This window comes from Phodopus roborovskii, unplaced genomic scaffold (assembly GCF_943737965.1).
Source record: "Phodopus roborovskii unplaced genomic scaffold, PHOROB, whole genome shotgun sequence".
Taxonomy (NCBI): Eukaryota; Metazoa; Chordata; class Mammalia; order Rodentia; family Cricetidae; genus Phodopus; species Phodopus roborovskii.
Genome location: NW_026126447.1, coordinates 32131642 through 32156285, shown reverse-complemented (window position 1 = coordinate 32156285; position 24644 = coordinate 32131642). Strand labels below are relative to the sequence as shown.

Sequence of the window (24644 nt, the reverse complement as noted above, 5' to 3'; positions counted from 1 at the left end):
GAGAAAGTCTTGAAAAAAAGAACAACATTGAAGATATGATGGCCAATTGTTATTTGTTAAGTTATGGCTCCTAACTACCTAGTCAGACCCTAGACCCTCTGTTGCTCTGACAGCACTTACCGATTGACTATGGAGGTTGTCTTTGGTATTTGAATAGACCTGACCCAGTTAGTTTTAGGGCCTATGAGAGCACAACGGAAGCTTCCCACCTGATGATTGCAGCAAGAGGAGCAGCCCTGTGGCTTGAGCTTACCTCACTTCTCTACTCCACAGATTTTGAACTTGCCAATCCACACATTTTCATAAGCCAATTTTCTACAATAGCTATCCATCTACACACCCACTACCCATCCATCTATCATCCATCCATCCATCCATCCATCTGCTAGTCAATTAATCAATCAATCAATCATCTATCTACATATAGTCTACTAGTTCTGTTTCCTAATAAAACACTGATTAGTATAGAGAGCTCACTTTCTTACTTCAAAACTCACTACAAATTGCATGAAACTTTAGTAAAGCAGATTCCATGAAACCAACACAGGCAAGAAGCACAGATCAATGAGGGGGGGTACAACTCCAGAAATAACCACATATACTTATGGTCAATAGGTTTTTAAGAGATGCCCAGCACAGTACAATAGGTAAAGAATTGTCTTTTTAAATAAGGAAATGGTAATGGAACTGTAGAAATGGGTATGTAGAATGAGTCTATACTCTTAACTGCAAACAATATTCAAGACTCAACTCAAAACAAGCCAAAATCTAGACATAAGATCTAAAACTATAGACTAACACCATGAAAAGAAAAGACAGGAAATTTTTGTGAACTTGTATTAGGCAATGTTTTCTCAAAAGTATGAATAACAAAACCTGAGAGTAGATTATACTGTCTCATTAAAAAATTCTACTTTAAAGAATACTACCAAGAAAGGATAAAGATAATGCAGAGAATGACAGGAACATTTGAAGCCATATAGCCTAGAAGGATATATATGTAGACTATTCAGAGAATGCCTGTAAGCAAGGAATGGAAAGAAAAAAATTCTCAAATTATTTACGAAGAATTTTTTAAATAGATATTTTCCAAAGACACATAAATTTCCAATAATTACATAAAAGATACTCAATAACATTAGACCCTAAGAAAAATGAAAACTAAATCACTGTAAAGGACCACAGCCACCAGGAAGCCTGAGGTAGATAGTGGATGGATGGATAGATAGATAGATAGATAGATAGATAGATAGATAGATAGGTGATAGATGATAGATGGATAGATAGATAGGTAGATGGATGATAGATAGATTAATGATCGATAGATGGATATATAGGCGATACATAGATACAATTTTAGAACAGAAACAACTGTCAGAGAACATGTGGAGAAATTCAAATCCCTTTGCCTTTTGGTTGTTTGTTAATATAAAATTGTGCAGCTCCTTTAGAAGACAGCCTTGCCATCCTGCAAAAATCTTCATGTCTCAAGAATTACACTTTTATGTATGTACCCAAGAAGCTGACCCCACCATGCTGAATAGGCAAAAATCAGAAACAACCCATGTATCCAACAGGTAAAAAATAAAACGTGATTTAACCACACAGTGAAAATCATACATTCATTAAAAACAAGGAAGCATTGGATGCTACAATGTGGTTGAGCCCCAAACTATTATGCTAACATTAAATAAGCCTAACACAAAAGCATGGGTCTTATGTGGTAGTAACAAGGGCTGCCCGACTCTGACTATACCAACACTGAGTTGTATACTGTAATCAATAACATGGTTACGCAGAAAGAGAGGAAGTGGGGGAGAGAAAGTAGTTACCCACTTCATGCCCACATTTAAAAAAAATAGAAGTGAATTTAATAAAAGTAAAGAGTCCACACGGGCCCTTCTGTGTCTTGAAACTCAGCATTCCATTCCAGGCTGGCACGGTGTAAACAGAACTTTAAATGTTGCTCATGAGCTCAGTGGGGTTCTGGCCCCAGGGAATACTTCTCCACCCAAGTTGACAGTGATGGGAAGTATGTGGGTATTGTGCTCCTAGCATGGCAGGAGCTGCCTTACATATGGGAAGGACAGTAGGGACAGAGAATTTTGGTAGGAGAAAAGAGAAATCAGTCACCTGACCATATGTTTGCTCTTAGTGTGGCTGTAATTTTTTTTGCACAATAAACAGCATTTTTAATATTACCAAACATCTATAATCTTGGTTCCTCATTATATTCCAATCATAAGCTGAAAAAGTTCTCATATTTTGGAGAAATATACTTTATCAGTGTACCGCATGACTGAGCAACATTTTGCAATATCAAGAGTTATCAGTTGAACTGTGTCCTCTCCACAAGTTAGAGTAAGGAGGTGCTATTCCCCAGAAACACAGAATGCAATCTTAGATGGAAATTGGGTCTTTACAAGGGTCAAGTCAAAACAACAATGTTGCTGCTTTTTACAAAAGGGGATTACTTGGAGAACTTTGCTGGGAGAACACCATGGAATATCAAGCTCAAACTGAAGTAATGCGTTCATGAGCCAAAGAATGTCATCAAGTAAGCCCTGGAGAATACAGAAATCCTTCCTTGCAATGTTCAGGATGAGCCAACCCAACAGATGTCTTGCTATTAAAATTCTAGCTTCCAGAGTTATATGATACTGTTCTAATATCTTAGCTATGCAGTTTCCATCACTTGGTTATAGATAACATATACCATCCATCGTTATTTAGAGTGTACACCTAACATGTTCATTACAAACATGCTGTGTGAAGCTGTCAGCAGCCTCTTGCATTTTTTTATTTTCTATCTGGATAGTGTAAGTCCATTAGAAGTCATGTCAAGCAACTGACTTACACTATCCAGATTTCTGTAAACACACTCTTAGATACACAATGACTACGTTGTCTGGTGGTACTTTTGCCCAAATATATCTCCACTGATGAGTGGCATGTGACCACATTTTTCAATTTATACATGCTGAGATGATGTGCACATTTAAGACCAGCATGCATGATGGGGTTATAAAATCAATAGATGGGATCTGATCTGATCTGATCGCATGTCTATGTTTGAACATGGTACACAAAATTCCCCAAAGTTAAGCCCTATGTGAAGTAAGGCCACTTGGGACAATGGAGAAAAAAACAATTTTATAGACCTAATATATAAAATTATGTATGTATATATGTATGTGCGTATATGTGTGTCCATGCATGGGTGTGTTCGTGTGTGTGTGTGTGTGTGTGTGTGTGTGTGTGTATGTCTAGCCTGTGAGCAGAATACTCTGTCATAAAAATAATGTTATAATTGTAAATTTTGATAGTTTATGATTTCAATTATAGCAAATTTCACACATTTTTTATTTGGGGTTACATAGGCATATTTGTCAGTGTGGGCAAATGGAGAATCATCCCTTGGCAGTTTTGCTGGCTTGATTTATACCTTTTACATCCTTGGACAGTATGAGCCTCTATTGTACTCCTGCTCCAGGGCTTGTAACTGCTAGGGGTGTCAGAGTCTAGCTAAGATACTAGCACTAAAGCCTCAGGTTATAAACAGAGCCATCTAAAAACCTCAAACTTGCTCTTACTCTTAACCGAACAACCATCCTGAAGCTATTTTATGTAACCCTGAGTTTGTTGGTCCCTCAGAAGGAACCGTCCTGGGCTGAAGACTGAGGGCCTGGCTTTCCCTGGGTTCTGCATCCTGCAACCCACTCTTCTGATTTCTGAATGTTACGACAGTGTCTTGGTTACCCATTTTATTATTTTATTTTCACCGTCTCTGATGGAGCTACTTACAAGTAAATGTGTAAACTGCATGCCACTTCTATTTTTGGGAAAAAGGAAGCTTCAAAGAAGGCCATTCATGTTATCCTTAATGCTGTGATGCCCCCATAGATCTCATTTTGTTTATTGATGACTACTTTCTGGGTTTGCCTGCTCACTGGGGACCCTGAGGGCACAGAAGGGAATTATCATCCTATCTGGGAGTTAGGAACTCTTAGAGACAGAGTAAGCACTGGTATTTAGAAAGGAGGCAACACTATGGGTTTTTAAGGGAAAGAAATACTGGAGCTGGGTGGACAGCTCAGTGGGTAATAGCACTTGTTGTATAAGCATGAGGAGTTCAAGTCTTCTGAAGTCACAAAAAATGCCAGGTGTGGTTGTGGGTGCCTGTAACCCCAGAACTGGGGGCAGGGGTAAAGGAGACAGGAGAATTGTTGGGATTTGCTGGTCACAAGCCTAACTTTGGATTCAGTGAGAGATCCTGTCGAATGAAGCAGAGACTGATGGAAGAGGATGTGTTCTTCTGACATCAGCACATGTATTCGCTCACACCAAGTAAAGAAAATGTATCAAAATGACAGTGAGGAATGTCAGAATGATAGATTGAGCTGAAAAAGGCTCTGTGAGGCTGTCAAGTTGGGTTGATTTTTAGGTGAATCAACATGACTGACCTAAGCAAGCATGGTCGCTATACTATACACCGTGTGCTGAGGCTGGCTAAATTTAGTAGGCACTCACACAGCATGAAACACAAATGTCTTTAATAAACTTTAGTCTCTTCTTCGGGTATGAAAACTCACAAAGCTGCTAGATTGTCTGTATAAACTTAAATCACAAGATACTGTGTTCACTGGAAAGATGGCCATCAAGAAAAAGCCAGCATGTACAGAAAGGAGATGTCCATATGTAAAAACCATTGGGATTATAAAGAACTACATTTCCCATGCAAAAGCAACAGACAGAAAGTCAACAGCCCTGGGCTGAACCCTAAAGGAAAGTTAGTGAACCACAAAAGCAGCCTGTGACCTGATTTACCAGCCACATTAGAAACACAGATTAATAAGAACAAATAAGGAACCTGTGTGGGAAGTGGTTTTAAGGCATGTAACAAAAGTTTTAATCTCTGTTTAAATAAGACTTCAAAAGAATTCCGTGTACAATGGGATTGGTGAGACAACCTGAAAAAAAGAAGTCAGCTTCAAGAGATGCAAGACTGAGGGGCCAGACTTCCGGTTGCTCTGAGATTTTAAAGACTCTTTCACAGTTGCCTTTAACTGGCGGATGAAATAGCAGAGCAGCGTGGCTGAAGGCCAATGTTTATTTTTACCCGGTACCTATTTTATTAATGGGATTGTGGGCCACTGGGCCTCCAGGTACACACCAATGCACTAAAATACCCCACTCTGTAATTAAGTGGCGCAGAGGGGATTAGAGCAGGCTAAGTGGCCGTTACTTTTCACCCTGGTGTGGTCCAAGCCAGTAATGATGAGGCTCTTATGGCAGACCTGGTGAATACTACCTCATAAGACTACAGAATATGGAGGAACTGGAGGGGGGGTGAGGCTGAAAAGTAAGAGTTTGAATAAATGGGTCTTTCTCTCCAAATAAAAATATACATAAAAAGAAAAAAAATACCTCCTCAAGTAGATGTTTCTAGAGTGAAAGATGAGACTCCCTCAGCCAGAATAATAAACGCATCAACAATGGCATCATTTAAAGATATGGAATCCTTAAACTCCATTATCAAGGGACTTGGAAGGAATCTAACTTCCAGGGGACTCTCAACCCAAGATGGGGCTCTCCCTCCTCTCTCTGAGTTAGAACTTCAGCTGCTGAGTTCTTTGAAAGGAGTAAAAAATAAAGTGATCAGCTAATGTTGCCCTATGCAATAACTCAAAGCATCAGAAATGCTTGCACAATGTAAAACAGACCCTGTTAGCGGGAGGGAAAGTCCCTAAGCCAGCACTCGATCATTTTTTTGTTGTTGTTGTTTGATTTGACCAAATCCGCTGTTGCCGCTAACTGTTAGATTCATTTAAAAATAGTAAATGTAGGAAGAGGTTTGCTTTGATCAGTCAGACTCATGATTGCCAGGCTAGAGATTACTGCCAGGGCTGGTCTCTTGTGGGGCTTCACATCAGAGAGAAAGCAAAGGCAACGGCATCTGGAAACTCGGTGTTCTGGCCCCGGCACAGGACAACATTGCCTCTGCCCAGAAAGCTCCGGAGAAATACTTAGAAATGTGAGAGCACAGAGAGATGCGGAGTACTTACGAGGATCCCGGACTTGCGGTAGGAGCAGGCCCTAAAGAAATGGAGAACAACAAAAGAAACAGTCTGGGTAACTGGAGGGCGAAGGAGAGTGCGTCCACCAAAGACACTGCAAGTTCCCACCCGCACTGATTTTTCCTGGACTCTGCTAATGACCAGGAAGTTTCCCACTCTTATTGATTTTTCTTGGATTCACTCTTTTGCCTTTAGTTTACGCTAACCACCTGTTTGAATCAAAGCATACCAGTGAGAACATGCCTAACTCCTACAGCACAGGGTCTGAAAGATGCTCAGATAGGTGCAAAGCACTATTAGCAGAGTATCTCTTGCCCCCTAGGAGGCATGGTGACTGCATATAGGCAGGCGTAAGCATTCCCGACACATCAGGAAGGTGGGGAGCACCTGCCTGAGACCTATATGGCTCAAGGGTTTGGAGTAGAGCGAGTTCAGAGAGAAGTGGCCTCCTCTATTCCTCCTCTGATGCTTTAGAACTGGGTCACCCTGACCATGGTAATTCCCTACTGGGCTGTGGACTGCTTATTTGTAAATTAAATGCAATGGCACCAGATGTAGGTCTCAGTTAAGTGCCCTTATGGACTCTGGTTATTCCGACACAATGGACTGATGGCCTATGGCCAAACCAGGTGAAGGCTGCTTACCAAACTTGACAAACAGGACTCCAGTGGTAGAAACCACTTTCTTGCCATTTGTCGCCACACACTGGAAGTAACCAGTGTCTGTGGTGTCAAGGTTTCTAATCCGTAGCCGAGAGCCATAGTTGGTTGCCCGGAAGGAGATTCTACGAGGTTCCTGGACCACAGGAGCATCATTCTTGAACCAGCGGATAGTGGGAGGAGGGTTCCCAGACACTTTGCAGTGCAGCTCAGCAGTCTGCCCCAGGGACGTGGTGATGTTATTCATTGGTTCATCAAGGGTTAGGTAAGAATCTGTGGGCAAGAGAAGAGAGGCAATGAGAGGGACACACAGACGAAGTAAGCAAACCCAGGATATTACAGTGTGCCCTACTGTCACAATAAGAATACATCAGTACATGGAAGTAGGCAAGGAATGAGGTGGTAGCACTTACTAAGATCCCATGACGACTAACACACCCCACAGAGCCTGATGCTGGCACAGAAAGTGTGACTGATCGGAATATAAGACCAAATTGTTCACACGAGTTGCACTCATAGATCGCCATACTCTCTCAGCCGAGAAAATATGACTTTTTGAATTTCAGATTATGAACAGATTATAAAATTAATATGTATTTCTTATTGCAAATAATAATACAGTGCAGATGAGGAGGAAATGGAGGCAAAAGAGCAGTAAAACTGGAGTTTAATTAGAATCTTTCCACCTCTAAATCACACCATTCTCAACTCCTGACAGTTTCCTGTTTGTACACCTTGGATAAGGTAAGAAATAATCAAGCACACATGCACACATGCATGCATGCGCACGCATGCGTGCGCGAGCACACACACACACACACACACACACACACACACACGAGCAACCAAGTTATTTCCACACTACACAAAATCAGAAAGTGTACCCTAAACTTTTCTGTTGGATGCATAAAGTTCATGGAGAGCAGATCACTACCAGAAAGAGGGGTAATGGACACTTTCATAATATTCATGTGAGCCAGAACAAGTTATGTTGTGTCATCCATCCATCTATCCATCCATCCATCCTTCCATCCATCCATCCATCCATCCTTCATCTGTCACCTACCGATCTATCTATCACATATCAATTCGGCATGTAAAATTTTAGCTGAGATGTAATTTACTTTCTGCGTAAAGCACTGAACTCAAACGGTCCCACAAGCACCAACAAATGCTTGCACCTGTGTGACTAGTGTCCTATCCAGATAGATCAACGCCTCAGAAACTGCTCCCAAATCCTTTGTAGTTGGTCCCAGCTCCCAACCCTTGCCTCCCACCCCTCCCCCAGGCAACCACTGTTCTGATTTCTATCATCATAGAAGCAATTTTGCTGATGGCAGACTTTCATATAAATGGAATTACCATGCGATTACATTTGCATTTGGCTTCTTTTGAGATTTGTTACATTAAAAATTTTAATGAAATCAAATTTATTTAAGTTTACTCTTCAATAGTGTTTAGAAAACAATATATACTAGTTGTCAAATTCAGTTACAGAAGTTACTTTTAAAAATTAAGTTCAATATTTTAAGACTTCTATTTGTCCATATGAAATTGTCTTTGGTTTCACTATTCCTTGGGTATGTTAACTCCTGACAGACATTCCCTCTGTTGTCTGTCCTTCCCTAGTCCTTGTAGAATTCTGTGGTCTGAATAGAACAGTCATTAACTTCTTCATCAGAGCAACTATGATTACCCAAAGAGATCCTCAAGATTGCAGTCAAAGAAAAAGAGAGTGGAGAGAATCCCTAGACAGTAAATAGGTCCCACCTGGTAATCCTCTCGCAAGATTTCAGACACCTCTCCATATATATTGGTTGTGCCTTGATCCCTGTCTCTAGTTGAATTTGTAAATATAAATTACCACATGTGGTCAGTAGCTACTATATTGGACACCACAGAACACAGTAAATTTGTTGAATTTAATAGAATTTTATTGGGAAATAACTTTCTGTTTCTTGAGATTTTTAATTGGATAATTTAATTACCCCAAAGCCTATAAAAAGAGACTCATAAAAAGAAATTATTATTTTTTTAAGTTTACCAAGGAAGATTGGGATGGGTTGTGCTGTTAGTCTCTGCAGCCTCATAGGACCATGTTGTCCTTGTGAATGACATTTATCACATTTGTAGTAGGACAGAGTTGTCCTACTCTAAATTATACTTTTCATCTCAAGCTGGTAGTACTCTCTCCAACAGGATCCGGAATCCATCAACGACTATGCTAGAGTTTGTTAGTTTTTTTTTTTTTACGTGAATATTCTGATCTCTATCTTGAAGCATGTTGTTTCTGTACCCTGTCTAGGAGCTTTGTATCTAATCCCTCCATCCTTGGCCTATGGGTATGATTGTACCTGAGTTCCCTAAGATGTTTGATAGATGCCCAGAAGGTAGGAAGGACTAATTAACAGCTCCATGGAGTACCACAGCTTAACAGACTCAGTGGATTACTATATATGCTTTATAGACAGAAACTTGGAAAAGCAACCATAAAATACCCATATAAGCCTAGCCACTACTACTCTATTAGGTTCTGGAATTTGATTGGCTGGGTTTGAATATTCAGGTGTTCTCTCTGCTCCCATGCTTATCTGTATAACCTAGGGCAAGCTACTTAAGCTCTTTGTACCTTATTAAAACTAACTAAAAAACTAAACAGTAAGTAGGTCGCACCTGGCAAAGCTGTTAGAAGAAGATTAAAATTAAATTGAGTGACACATGTGCAGTATGTAAGTCAGGGTTTGCTGAAACCCAAGAATTGAAATGCCATTTAACAGTGCCATTGTGGGTTTTACGATAGTGACTTCCGTGAGAGGCTTTTCAGGTGACACAGAGCTTTACCTTATCTGCCTCCTCCAGTCCTGTAACATCTGGGTAAGTGGGAAAGGCACGTTACTCACAGTCCCCCATTGAAGAAGGAGGAATTATGAACTAGATGTTAGCTGAGTAGCCCTTGTTCATACAGTTGGCTTCCCAAAATATCAGCAGTCATGGCCTTCAAGCCTCAGGCTCAGACGACACTCCATGAAGTGCAATGGCAGCAGTCACAGATTGAAGTAAAGTCTGTATGCGGAAGATTTGCTGCAGTGTGCACCCCCATCTCTTCCAAGGAGGAACACAACCTCTCCCTTCCTGGGGAGAAATCCTGGGCCACAGAAATCAAATGACTTGCCTAAGACCTATGGCCATACTGAGCACAAGTCATATCCTTGTAGCTTCCACACTAAGCCCTTCTCCATCACCGGCCCAGATAGCAGAGCCCACTGAGGCTGAACACCCATGCTCTTGGTTGGCCAAGCCCTTCCTCAGTTCCAGTAGAACTGTCTGGGAAGACTACAGGCTGAGACTGGTGTCTCAATTTTCCTGGGAGGCCAAACCTATACCTGACTGTGCTACATGGTATCTGGATACAGATATATCTACCATAGGCCACCTCTCCCCGAAAGCACCAGAGGGCCACAAGATATCTTAAAGTCAGTGTTTCTCCAGAGACAAAAGGACCTAAATGCATCTCTGTGTTCACTAACCAGAGCCTTGCTCAAAGGGCAAGATACAGATTCATTTGGGACTATGTAGCCATTCACCCAAGGCACAAAGCTGACAAACACTGTGCAACTGAGTTCAGCCAAGGACAGAAGTGTCAGGGAGGCATCTCAACTACGTGACACAAAGGCATTCTGACAGCCATAAAATGGAAAAGATAGACACCATTCTATCTTTCTTACATTCTGTATGTCTGTGTCTGTGAAGGTGGAGCCAGTTTCAACATGTGAGTTCCATAAGTCAAGCTTGGGTCATCAAGTTTGGCAGCAGGTGGCTGTACCTATTGGGCCATCTCCCCAGTCCTCCTTCTTCCTTCTAAGCACCTGTCTGGAGTCTAGTCTCTTCTTGGAATGTTCTGTGGCTTCATGTATCATGCTAGGGGACCCTTCTCTGGGTTATGCAAGAAAAGCTAGAATGACCACTGGAGTGTCTTTCTTAGCAAGTGGCTGGAAAAGAAGTTAATCAGATTGTAGGATCAAGGGCTAGTTCTACCACTAACAGCCACAAGGATTAAGTTGTCACTGGAATAACACTGTCAGGGATTTAATTTTCTATCTTTTATCTGGACCTTTGGGGTTTCATCTGCTTGGGACAGTGTGTGTTTTCATTGGCTAGACGACACAGAGCCACTGAATACCAGGCAACATCATTTGGCCTCTACCCAGTTCCTGAGGTTATTGCACATTGATGGCTGAAGTCAGTGCCTCTTAGAACAGATCTCCATCTAGACTACTGATGCTGAGACAACAGTTGAATAGAAAGTGGGTATAACTGTCCTTGAGAGGGGAAAAAATCTTCCAGTTCTATTGACTCTACTCCTCTCTGTGTTTCTGAACAAAGCTGGACGATGACGATGGTGGCACATCTGTAGGGGCTAACATCTATCTAGTATTACTGTCCTGGCAGGTGTGGTTATGAGCATCCTACACATGAGCAATGTAAGGCCCAGAAAGGTAAGAGAGTTGTTCAGGACCACAAGGCAACGAACCACAGTTGAGATTTAAAACAAAAGAGTTCAGCTCCAGATTACATGCTCTGGGACAGAAGTTCTCATACATGTGAGGTAGGGGGTGGTGTGGGAGTGGCAGGTGGGTTTGGTCAGCAAATGTATTTGTGTATGAAATAAAAATGAAACAAAAAATACAGAAATATCAAGCCTCATGTTCTCTCTTATATACTGTTCAGAACATTAAGGACTCTGAAGGAGTTTTTTTTTTTTTTTTTTTTTTTTCTTTTCAATTTGTTTCATTTGCTGAAAACTAAAAGAACTGAGTAATTGATTTAAATGCTTTAATGAAAAAGAACTATATTCTGGAGATACAGATGATAGTGAAGAGTGACATCATTCTATCTTGCTGCTAACGTATTATCTAAGATCAGGGGCTGCCTCTTGTCTTAGCATTTAGTCTGCTGATATGTACTGTATCAGGTAAGGAGAATCTGGCTTCACATATTTGAAAGAGAGAGGGGTATTTAATAGCTTTTCAGTTAAGTTACAATATTCTCCTTTGATATTATATCCAAATCAAGCAACAGGTACTTTCTCTAGTCCCAGTGTGAAATATGAAACCATTGCAATGAACTTTCCTAACGTGTTACATTCAAAAGGATTGATTGGTCTCCTACATTTAATGGATCTTCAACTCACACACAGTTTCTTAATAGTGTCCATGTAGAAAATACTGATTCACTAAGCTAGCTTACATTTTCAACACATGGCCATGTCCCAATACCCCCCTTTTTAAAGACAGTCTACATATTCTTGCTACGTAGCCTTAGCTAACCTAGAATTCACTATTTATACCAGGCTGGTCTTAAATTCACAGAGATCTACCTTTCTTTGTCACTGCTTCCTGCTTATATGCCTGCTCAACCACATCTGGCTCACTGTACAAGCTTTAAAGAACATATACAGTTCTGTCACTTCCAGTCACCAGTAAAGATTGGGAGGGGATCAAGTGCATGGCGATGGCCCAATGTTTTCTAAAACTCTACTTTCTGTTTGAAACCTCACATTTTACTATTGGCAACTAAAACTTGTCTCCTGTTTCCTTGAAGTAGCAAGCTCATTTACTCCAATCATGAACACACTCAAGTAGCTAACCAGTGCATTGGCTCCTTCCAGAAGTTGTGAGCTCAGCCTGGAGTGCAAGTGTTTTCTAGGAGACAGGCTGCAAAGTTCCAGAACCTTGGTGTTCAAGAAGCATGATTTACACAGACATCCCATTTCACCACATGGAACATGAAAGTCTTGGACTCCAGAGTCAAGATTTATTGAGGCATCCCTGCTGTCTCCTGGAAGCCATTCTTGAGTGCAATTGGCTTTTCCCTTAACTGCAGTGGGTGGTGGTGGGGAAGTCAATGGCACTGTCTGCTTCTACTGTCTATCACATGCTAAAGCCACAGCTCTGCTTTTTCAATAGCGGAATGATAAACTGAGGCTCAGAGGTTGGAAAGACACAGGCAGGTCATAGCTAATAACAGAGAGGACTGGGACTCAGGCCCAGTGTCCTTCTATCACACTTCCTGGCTGCCCTTCCTTTTCTGCACATCCTTGTCTTCAGGGAGTGTCTCTTGGCAGGCTCTCAAGACAAGGGCTTAGCTTTAGCCTTGAGCTCCCTAAGTCAGAGAGCACGAAGTGGCTACAAGAACATGCATGGCCTATGAGGTCAGGTAACTGAATGTAGAGGTCATAAAAGAGTTGGCAACAGTAACAGGTTTCTGAACATGTAATGACCAGAAGCTAATTCAAAATCAAACATAGACTGAATCTGGGATATCTCTGGCAACCCTTGTGAGGCCACATTGTGTAATCTCTTGGCACCTTGTCTCTGAGCACACAGCATGTGCACTCCACACTGTGCATACTATCACACCACGTCACTCCAATGAGGGCCACCTGGAAACCATGGCACATTTACAAAACTGTCAGTACACTAACCGTAGAGCTTTCATTATATATGCAAAGTTTTCTGCTCTTAATGAAACACGTGGCTTAATTACATAAAACAAAGATTTTAAAAATATTTTCCTAGTGTCATTCCTCATCATGCCAGTTATTAATTTAGCATGTCTTTGGACTGCTGTAGGTTCAAATGGTGTCCTGAAAACTTGCTGTGATATAGGTGTAGCATTTGTGATTGAGCTGTCCGCGAACACCTACACTCTTCACTGTGAGCAGCCAGAGTCTTTATTAACTGTTGTCCTCTGCACAAAGACACCTCTCTGATAAGGACCAAGAGCTGCACTCATCTGCGGGGATAGAGATACATATTTAGAAGGTCATTTCATACTGTGCCCATTTAGCAAAATAAGATAATGGGCTTGCTCCTAGTGCCCATGAGCTCCCCAGCTACAGGTTCTGAGCCAGAGTTCAAGTACCAGGCATGTTTGATTGTTTTTTTTTTTTATTTCCTAAATATAATCAGAAAGTGATTGGTTATCTCCATATTATCCATGCCACTGCTGTTGCACCCATGAACATATCTTGCCAGATTGGGTGTTATTGTTCCTTGCTCAGTTCACATTTGGGTAAAAGTATTGAAGGCTCTCCTCCCCAGCACTTTACATAGTACCTTCCAGTAATATAAAATCTAGCCTGCAGAGAAGAAACTTCTAGGGCAGTACCCAGTCTGGTTTCCCCAAGTCCTATCACTGAAGTGTGTGGCATCTTCAGTAATTAACATCATCTTACCATTATGTTCTGGTGGGTATCCAAGAGCAATGGTAATAATTGGGACTGTTTTGAGGGGAGGGTGTCTTTGAAATCACCTCTAATCAACAACTCAAAGAAAGGTATCCCACACCCAGCACTGGGCATCCCCTGTGTAGAGAATCTAAAGCTATTGTGTGTATATGCATCCATATTTATATATGAAGTTTAACTCTCCCCAAACCTGCTTCTCTTCCCTACCCTCCAATCTCCCTATGCCAAACCTCCTTCTACAAAGTTTAGGGGCAGAAAGGTCTTCAGAGACAAAGTTCTGAGAGGGCTGGAACTAAACAGTATCTTCTAGACATGATAGAACCATTGCATTTATGAACTCAAAATTGCTATGGCTGCCTGCATAAGACCTGTACAAGATCAAGCCAGTCAACATTCTAATATGCAGTAGGAAATAGCTTATGAACTCCTACTGCTAGCTGAGGAGCTGTTGACAGGTAATGGCTACTAGAGGAGGGAGAGTCGGTTTTCTTTATGAGTGTGGTCTCTGGTAGGTTGACCAAGTACCAGTGGATGGCCTCATACCCATATGTGGACAGGCATTACTCAGTGAGTTACCTAAAAAGGGAAGGAAGGAATGAAGGGAGGGAGGAAGAATTGAAAAAAGGAAGGAAAGAGGGGCATGAAGTTTGAAGAGCTATGTCAAGATGGAGATTCCAGAGGAGGTAGAGGGAGGAATGTGGGGTGGTGAATATGATGAATGTACATGGTATGTGCACATGACATTCTCAAAGAATAAAAATATTATATTAAAATAAGTATTGTCTGTCTTAGTAACTGTTCTATTTCTGTGAAGAGACACCATGACCAAGGCAACCCATGAAAGAAAGGACTTAACTGTAGGCTTGCTTACAGTTTCAGAGGGTTAGTTTGCTATCATCATTGCAGGGACATGGTGGCACTCAGGACCCTGAAGTAGTAGCTAAGAGCTACATCCTGATTTGCTGAGTCAGAGAAAGAGACAGATTAGGTGGAGGGTGACTAGGTGGAGGGTGACTGGCACGAGCTTTTGAAATCTCAAAGTTCACCCCCAGCAACATACTTTTTTTCAACATGGCCACACCCCTAATCCTTCTAACCCTTTCAAATAGCTCTGCTTCCTGGTGACTAAGCATTCAAATATATGAGCCTAGGGTGGTCACTGTCCTTCAAACTGCCACACTATTCATTAAAAAAAAAAAAATGCTGTTTGAGTTATTGACTTTTGGAGAAAGTTTTGTTTTTAGAAATTCTAAAAAAAAATTTGCAGTGAGTTTTGGCATTGGATTGGGATAAAATATCCAGCACTTTCTGAAATAACACTAAACAGAATTCTGCCATGTTGTACTGTGCATTTAATCAAATAAGCATCAGTAGCACCCACAATTATAGCATCAAAATCTCAATCAACTGTGAAGTGTTGGGGATTCTCTACATCCTGCAGCATCAACTATCCAGCCAAGACTGAATTTTTTTCTCTAAAAACCAATAAGCTCATCCATCTCACTGATTAGCAAATGGTAAAATTACATGTATTCACAAAATTATTTTAAAATGAATTTCTTTAAAGTTTATTTTCAATGTCTAATCTGTACACATATTGTACCTACTAATATACATAGGATCATACCAAACTTTCTTGGGTGAGAGGGACTGTGGGTAGGGAAAGTTTAAGAGGCCCTGCCCTACACCAGCAGCTGGGAAGCCAGGGGATAATCTATCCCATGTGAATGTTGTGTCCAGGCAAAAGTTTGGGACTTAGATATTTTTTTGTTTGTTTTTTCCTAGACAGGGTTTCTCTGTGTAGCTTTGGAGCCTATCCTGGAACTCTGCTCTTGTAGACCAGGCTGGTCTCGAACTCACCTGTGTCTGCCTCCCAAGTGCTAAGATTAACAGTGTGTGCCACCACCTCCCTGCATGGGTTTGGGATGTTTTAAAAGGCTTTTTTTTTTTTTTTTTGATCATGTAGGAAAGAAAGTGCCCAATATCTTTTTAGTGTCAGTAGTTCCCATTACCTTTAGAAAGTGACAACTTTTTTTTTCCCTTTTGAATATCTATAAGATATCACCCACTATTGGAGCATTATACATATGGGATTATTTAAACTTGAAAAAAATTCTATGAGCCAGACACTGTAATTTTCCTCATTTTAGAGATAAGGAAGCTAAGGGACTAAGCAATTGCCCAAAGTCACACACAAATCCAGGACCCAACGAAGTCCACATTTCCAGCCAGCTCAGACAATGTTTTCCCATTCTATTCATGACTATTACCAGGATCCAATGTTCTTGCACATTTTGAGACCATCCAGGCAATCCCCAGTGGCGCTGCAAACAAGCGAGCCAGCCTTGGCTTCTTACTCTGCAACTAGATGGAGGACAGGGTTGTGCAGGCAGCCAGGGCACCTTTCACTGGAGACTTAATTAACCTAAAACGTGAAGTGCAAGGAAAAGGAGGGGCTTTATGGGTTCTCTGGGAGTTGAGGCTCTGTTTGCTTCTTTCCCGCTTTGCCCTCCTCCTGGCCCTGCCTGTGTTACTGAGAATTTCACAGGTATTTAATAAATGTGGGTTGATTAAGTAAACGGAAGGCTCCAGGGACATTCAGGCAAACTAGCTCTGAAGACACTCCATTTATTACCAACAGCTTGACAAGATGTCACATCCACAGGTCCACAAGTCCCTTCTAGCATTTATGGCTTCATTTTCAAGGGCCTGCCCGCCTCTCCACAGGGAGGCAAGGCCAAGAGTTACGTTCACATTCTGACAGGTGAGAAAGACTGGGACATGAAATGTTTCCCGGCTCCTTGCCATGGCAACCCAGTCATGGTTTGGAAGCAGGTCACCATCAGGACCAACCTCAATCCAAAGACTCTTCTGCAGAGGAGCGAGGGGTTCCCAACATGAAACAAAATGCTTAGCTAAACACAAAGGACAGCTGCCAAACACAGTTCAGTCGTTGCCTGGGCCGAGCTAGTGCTCTGTTCACATTGTCAACCTGCAACCCCTTTCCCCACACTTCACCATAAATACTTCTACTCACTACCTCAGAAAACTGTTTTTATCTTAATAAACTCAACGCAAAGCATAATCTAAATCAGCCTGCACATTCTTGAGCTGGAGCCACAAGCTGTGTTTAATAAATATCAGACGGAATAGCAGGGAACTTCCGAATACCCAGGGTCAGTTACCTGGGAAATGGAACACGGGTCTGGGCAGGAGGCGCAGGAAGAGCTGAAGAGAAAGGCAGAAGGGCTGACAGCCACTGTGTGTGTGTGTGTGCGTGCGTGCGTGCATGCGTGTGTGTGTGTGTGTGTGTGTGTGTGTGTGTGTGCACGCGCGCGCGCGTGCTACTCATGAGGGGCTGCTGAAACTGGGGCCTTGGAGGTGGAGAGCTTGGCTACTTACCTAAGTACCACCTCTTCCTTGCTGTCACTCACTCTCTGTCTCAGTTTGCTCAGCTGTGAAATGGACCAATGACTACCCGCAAGAGAATTGTGAGGGTTGAGTGAGATAAATATTTAAAACATTCAAAACATTGGAAGGTGAGTTCCACCCCCAGAGATTATAATGAGCAAAATGGCCCCATACAATTCTCTTCTGGAGGCAATAGAAAGGAGTGCATAGTTTACAGTCATCATTTTCCCGGTCGGAGGTTCCAGCCTTGCTTTCTGCCTTGAAATTACTTGATTCCACAACAATCCCTAGAAGGATTTCCCACCAGGTTCTCTGTAGTTCACATGAAGTAAACATGCATGGCTGAAGCAACCATGGTGCCTCAGGTCATACAACAGAGTGAAAGCAGATCCCCAGCAGGACTTTTGTCTAGACTCTATGTGTGGGATTTTTCTGTCCAGTACAGAAAGGATAAGAAGCAGTTAAGCATCTCTGGCTGAGCAGAGCTGCTGCTGGCTAGAAAACAGAATACTTAAAACAGAAAGAAATGCTCTAACCTGACCGCTCACATTTGCTTGGGAACACAAGTATGATAGATCAAGGGATACCAGGACCGAGGATCTTGGAGTGTCTCTTGGAGTTGAAGTGTGTCTGTCTACTGGACCAAAGTCAACAAATGGTCAACACGGCAGGCAGGGAATACACATCAGCAAACAGAAAACACACAATGGTTTTAAAACTTATGTCTAGACCCAGACCCTATATATCTTGGCAGGTGGGAGAGATGGTGTTTATGTCTCCTCCTGAGCCCAGCAAACTTAAACAACTCAAAGGGTTTTAAGGAATATGGCTTCCTAGAGAAACTCTTTAAGGACTGGGTTATTTTCACAAGTAGGACAGTTGTATGTAAATGGACTCTTCAGCACTCGGGAAACTACTTTGTCCTCTTACTTAACGTTAGTTAAGATCTGTGCAGAGTTACGATGGCTGGACCCAAGAGTTTAGAATGTTTTGTGTCTAGTTGTGATCCACAGAGGTGTGAGGAGGAGGGGTGTGGCTCATGCTAATACCCTCAGGCTTTTCACATGTGTATAACTGTACTTTATCTTCAGCCCAGTCCTGTGATGTGTAGGGGCTCCTGCCCTGCTTTAAACAAGATTCCCAGGTTTCAGAAGGTATTCCTGGTGGCAGTGACAGGAAGTCTCTTCTATTAGGACCCTCCTGACTGTGTTGTCAACTTTCCCCCGCCAAACCTCTACCAGGAAATTTATCTACCGTTAACTAGTTCAAGGGCCTCGACTGGCCTTTGCCTTTGGTGCTTACTCCTTCCTAGGAAGAGGGTCTCTTGAAGGTCATGGGCAGTCATCAACCTCAGTGATTTTTTTTTCTAGTTATGAACTTTTGTGAATGTAATGAACTGGATATACGTGCCACACACTCCCTCTGACCCTCTAAAACTCACATGCTGAAATCCTATCTCACAGTGTGATGGCATTAGAGGGTGAGGCCTTAGGGGTGGTGAGGTCATCAGGGTGCAGCCCTCATGAATGAGATTTGTATTCTCATATTAAGAGAGGGATCCCCTGCCTCACCCACCATAAAAGGACACAAGAAGAAGCAACATACGAGCTCCAACTGAGGGACCTCGTTAGAGCTGGAGGTGGTTGTGGATGATCTTAGCCTTCCAGATCACAGATCTGTGATAAATGAATGTCTGCTGTTTATAAATCACCCAATGGTGAGGTAGATTTACTGAAACCTGAAAAGATAGTAGACCTTGGTGCTGCAGTATCCAATTGAGTTTATCTCTTTTTTCATCAGTATTTTCCCTTCTTTCCTGTGTGTATGTGTGTGGTATCCATGCACTTTTGTGTATGCATGTTTGCATGGGTGCATGGGTCTGAGTGCATATGGTGGCCTGAGGTTGATACTGAGAGTCTTCCTCAATTGCTCTTCCACCTTATTCACTGAGGAATGGTCTCTCAATCAAAAACAGAGCTCATCCATGTGGGTAGTCTCGTGTGTCAGCTTGCTTCAGGATGAACTATCTTTGCCTTCTGAAGGTAGAGTTACAAGAGTTACCATACCTACTCTGCAATTCATGTGGGCTCTGGGGATTGAACTCTGTCTCTTACCCTTGCTTGGCAAGTATTTTAAGCGCTGAGCCACCTTTTCAGCACCATTGTACATTTTTATATGCAGATAGGGGTATTGTTTGAAATTTTAAAATAATACGATGATTATTCAGAACACAGGCAGGAACATAATTCAGCCCTCAGCCTGATATCTTTATTTTGATACATAATTAAACTCTGCAGTTGAAAATATGAACACAAGTTGTAGGCTTAAGAATTGCTTCCCTTGTCTTGGAGAGACAGTGACAACCTTATCTCTGATCTTTTCTACCCATCTAACTTTAAGACGGGCTTTAAAAATACACATACCCCAGGATCGTTATGACGGCCCATTTTCTTTAGTCTTTTGAACATCAAACTAAAAATAGCAAAACCACAAGCTAGTATTATGGTTCACTATCACCCAGTAAGAGTCCAACCTAAAAATGGAAGGGGGTCAAAGCTTTGGGGTAACCCAAAGTTTTAGACTCCTAGGTATAGATCCTATATGCCAGGCTGAACTCTAAAAGTGGCAATCTCCTCCATTATGGTTGAATTATAAACCTTTGAAAAATGCTGACAGACCTTAACTGGAGCAGGACAGGATGAGCGGCCCTGTGTAACGAACCTCTAAATGACTGGAGATAGCATCTAGAAGGCCAGGCCTGAAATACATTTCTGGTTTGGGAACTAGGCCAATGTAAACAGAACACATCATAAGTCAGTCCTCTGTTCTGAGTACCTTGAATGAGAGGCAATCTTTGGCATCAGCTTGGTGTGTAGTCCTCTCTGTGTGAGCCTGTGGCTGTGTCTATACCATGCAAAGGTTACAGCTATGCTTTCTGTCCAGGAACCCTGAGCAAGATACAACCAGGACGCATCTGGGGCCTTACTGAAAGACTGTATGTCGTTTTGTTGCCCTGGTCAGGCTGAGGCAGCAGCCTATCCCATCATAACACATTCTCCTGGCTCCAAGTGGAGCCTGGGTAGTTTTCAAAACTAAAATGTGTCATCCTGGCCAAGAACTTCTACTCCTATGGGGACCATGTGGTTAGAGCATTTCGGTTTTCCAGCCCTATCTTGATTGAATAGGACCTGACTCCCTTCGGGTGTCAGTCAATATTCCAGCTGGATTCCACGGAGATTGGCAATCTACTTTCAGGTTTTCCTAGAATATAAACTTCTGGGACTGTGAAAGAGCACACAGACCAGTTTTCCCACCCTCCTTCTCAACTTGCTTCACATTCCAAAAGAATCTGCTGATGACGCGGTCACATCTCAGCTCTCTAGTTAAGTGTGTGTCACCTGGATGGTCTCTTTTATAAATGGAGTGCCCTAAAATTTTGAAGTAAATTCTTCAACAATTTGACATTATCTTCTCTAGACTTTTTTTTTTTTTTTTTTGGCCAAAAATCCAAACAAAATCAAAACAAACATTGAGCAATCTGGAGATAAAAAACGAGGAGAGCAGACGATGAGCTGGCTCAGTGGCTAACATACTTGCTCTGCAAGCATGAGGATTTGTAGTGAGATGGTCAGCATCCACAGAAAGGACTGGGCATGGTCACATGTGTCTGAAAACCCAGTGCTGAAGCTAGGAAAACAAGGATCTTGGCATTTTACTGGCCAGCCAGGATAGATGAAATGGCAAACTCCAGGTTCCGTGACAGACTTTCTAACATAGTAAGGTGGAGAAGCAGTTGAGAAGGACATCCATGTAAGCCTTTGGCTTTCACATGGCAACATTACAGCTATGAAATAGCAATGGAAATGATTTTATGATTGAGGGTCATCACAACATGAGGAACTGTATTAAAGTGTTGTATCATTAGGAAGGTTGGGAACCACTGGTCTCTACCAGGCAGTACTAGGCTTTTTATCAGGCAAAGGGTGAGAGAACTAAATGAGTTAAGAAAAGAAACCCATAAAAATGATACGAATAAGGGAATAGGAAAGGAAAGTATCACTTTGTGCTCAGAGAGTGGGCATGTCTAGCCTGGGAGAAGTGGGTGGAGCCAGCCGGGGGTAGGCAGGGGCAGGGACTGTGCAGTTAAAGAGAACAAGACACACAAGATGGAGGACGGCCTTGGCAACATCTGCACTAACCAATAGCGTCCCCTATACTGTTTCCGTGGAGGCATACACCAGTGACATTTTTGGTGAGAAGTTCCTCTTCATGCAGGATTGCCAGCATGGCAAGTGTTTCATATGGTAAGTCCATGCTTGAGGAATAACAGCCCTGTGCCATAGCAAAGTTGTTACCACAACTGACAACTTACATCCAACCATCTGAGGTATATTTAACAACATGTTCTCAATACCATCTTGCTCACACCATACTTCTACATTTAAACAGAGAACCTGTCTTTGGAGATGTGACTGCAGAAGCTCCAAGCCCATTCCTCTGGTACCGTTAGTGCACTCTGCTTGGAGTGGGAGGGGAGATGGTGTTCTATCCAGGAGATAAGGAAAGGCCATTTGAAGACCCAGAGATGTGACAGTCCAGAGTGGATGGGAGAAACTGGGAATCAATAACCACTCTTGCTTGAGGGAAGGTGTGAAACATAGATCTGGCCAAGGCCAATCAAAGACTGGAAGAGATGATAAATTCACCCCTGTAGCCAGCTACCAGTAGCCAAAACACGAGGCTGAGCAGGGCCCCAGGAAGCTGAGCTGACCAGGATGACCAAACTGGGATTGTTCCTGCTTAAGGGCAAACTTGTATTTTCAAGCATGTGTCACAAACAGCAGGAGCTCACTCAGTTTCCTTACACTAGACAGATGGACGATGAGGCACATGCACGTGCCCTGATCTGGGGTTCTTACTTCTTCCTCAGTACACATGACCAGGGGAAGGTGAACCCAGATCCCTGAAGTGGATTTCCCTCAGAACTTGAAACAAAAGGTCCTCACTAGCTGAGTGGTTAGATCCCTGCCTTACTATTAAGTTTTAAATATGTAAATGGCTTTATTTTAATTTGGGGGGGTTTTGTGTCTGTCTGTGTGTAAGCATGTGCATGAGGCTTCAAATGTCCTCTGAGGCCAGAGGCATTGAATCATCTTGGAGTTACATATACAGGCAGTTGTGAGCCACCTGGTACAGGTGCTGAGAACTGAACTCAGGTCTCTGGAAGAGTGGTAAATGTTCTTAACCACTGAGCCATCTCTCCAGTCATTAAGTGCATTTTAATGCACATCTTTATGCTTCATCCTTCTCTTCCCCTTTTGAAATAGCTCCTTAGGTTATGTTTCTGGAAGTTTCTTTCATTCTTTCTTAGTAGAACCCATGCGTATTTTCTGTCTACTCCTATAGACTAAGCAATTCTCAGCATAAAGCTGTATGATAAATGAGACCCTGCCCCAACCCGCTTGTCTAGACACAGTCCTGGCCACTGTTGTCACAGTTAGAACTCTGGAAGTGAGTGGGTAAAATAGTTAGGGTTTCTTCTGCTGTGAAGACACCATGGCCACAGCAAGTCTTATAAAGGAAAACATTTAATTGGGGCTGGCTTACAGTTCAGAGGTTTAGTCCATTATTGTCATGGTAGAAAGCATGACAGCATGCAGGTGTTGGAGGAGGAGGTAAGAGTTATAAAGCTGGATCAGCAGGCAACAGGAAGAGAAGGAACCAGACATTGGTACCAGTTTGAGCATTTGAAACTTCAAAGCCCACCCCCCCCCCAACACACACAATGACACACTTTCTCCAACAAGGCCACACCCACTCCAACAAGGCCGCACCTCCTAATGATGCGATTCCCTGTGAAGACCATATTCATTCAAGCCACTACAAAGTAAGTCATTTGCAGTGTATGTCACTGTCATTAAAGCCCGAAACTAGCAGTTGTCTGGAAATGAGGGGGGGGGCTTCCAACTAACTCAAAACAAAAGCTCCATGCAACGTGAGTGATGTTTATTTCCTTCCTATCACCTGTAAATGGGGAGTGGAAAGCATGCACATTTTTTGACATTCTTTCCATCAAAGTAGACATCCCTTCTCTTTTCCTTGTAGTGCTTAAGGTCAAGTGACTCTGGGCAAGTGAATTCAGGTGTCAGATTAGAAGAGGGTTGGGGTAGTCATTTTGGGGACCTTCAGCTATTAGATAGTTGTAGTCCACCACAGAAAGGGCAAGCTTTGGGAGCCCCAGCTTTCCTGGTCCCTAGCTGACAGTCCTCTTGGCCCAGGCACCAGACACTGAACAATGAAATCTTCAGGGTGACTGGAACAGCAGCCACAGTTGATACCTGGAGAAAGAATCACCCAACTGACATTGGCCAATGCCCAGAAGAAGCAAGGAGGTGACAGTAATATATAGTGTTGTTACCTAACAAGAGAGCCCTGGTGCACAGTGCCCATTTTAGATTCTAATGAGTGAAGTTAACTTTCTAGAATTGTAGATTTATTCAAGTTATTTGATATATTAGATTGTTTGCTAGGAAGTGAAGGTGAGGGGTCCACACAGAATGTTCCAGTAGCTCGCAGGAAGCTTGCCTGACCCAGAACACTTCCTTTACCACCATTGTCTTCTTTAGGTCAGCATTTTGATTTCTCTGTACACATGGTAGATGATCACCCCCCCCACACACCAATACATATAACCCACAAACACTATACTAACAAAGTTTGTAGGTGAGAATGAAGTCCACATTTCCAGAAAAGAGGATCAGATTGGTCCCTCCTGGGTGCCTTCAGTCTGGCCAATAACTTTTACCAGTGGGGCAAGATTATGAAATATAATCATAGCTCCTAGGAGTTTCCCTAGATGAGTCAAAGTGGCAGCCATCAGATGGTAGGGCTATTATAGGCGGGCAGCCTCCCTGACCAATACTGAATATAGAGTCCAGTAAAACATATTTATGATTCTAATACAGTTTATTGGTAAGGATTGAGAACTCTATAACTTTAGCTTGTTCCTCAAATACACTGAATTATTTTCCAAAACCATTTTAGAAATGAGGATAATTTTAGGAAAAATAATAGCTAATTTTCAAACTCCTCGGGGCTCCGCACAGTGGGATTTATGAGCGATCACAGTAGCACCACTCAAGCAAAGTCTGCAGGCCTGGTATTAGCACTGGCTAGGGCCTCCTTTCTCTCCACTTTACCATGTGTCTCCAAAGAACTCAATGCCAACTACCAAAGGCCACTGAGGCC

The 24644-nt window shown here is 42.4% G+C and overlaps 1 protein-coding gene across 1 annotated transcript in view; it reads right to left on the bottom strand.

The window, feature by feature from the left end:
- The window catches only part of Ror1 (receptor tyrosine kinase like orphan receptor 1), a 350790-nt gene that overhangs the window by 105874 nt on the left and 220272 nt on the right, over positions 1-24644 (bottom strand). The window contains exons 3-4 of the mRNA XM_051188230.1: positions 6722-7009; positions 6066-6096 (exon numbers count right to left, since the gene is read on the bottom strand). Of these exons, the coding sequence (XP_051044187.1) occupies positions 6066-6096; positions 6722-7009 (319 nt within the window). The remainder of the gene's footprint in view (positions 1-6065; positions 6097-6721; positions 7010-24644) is intronic.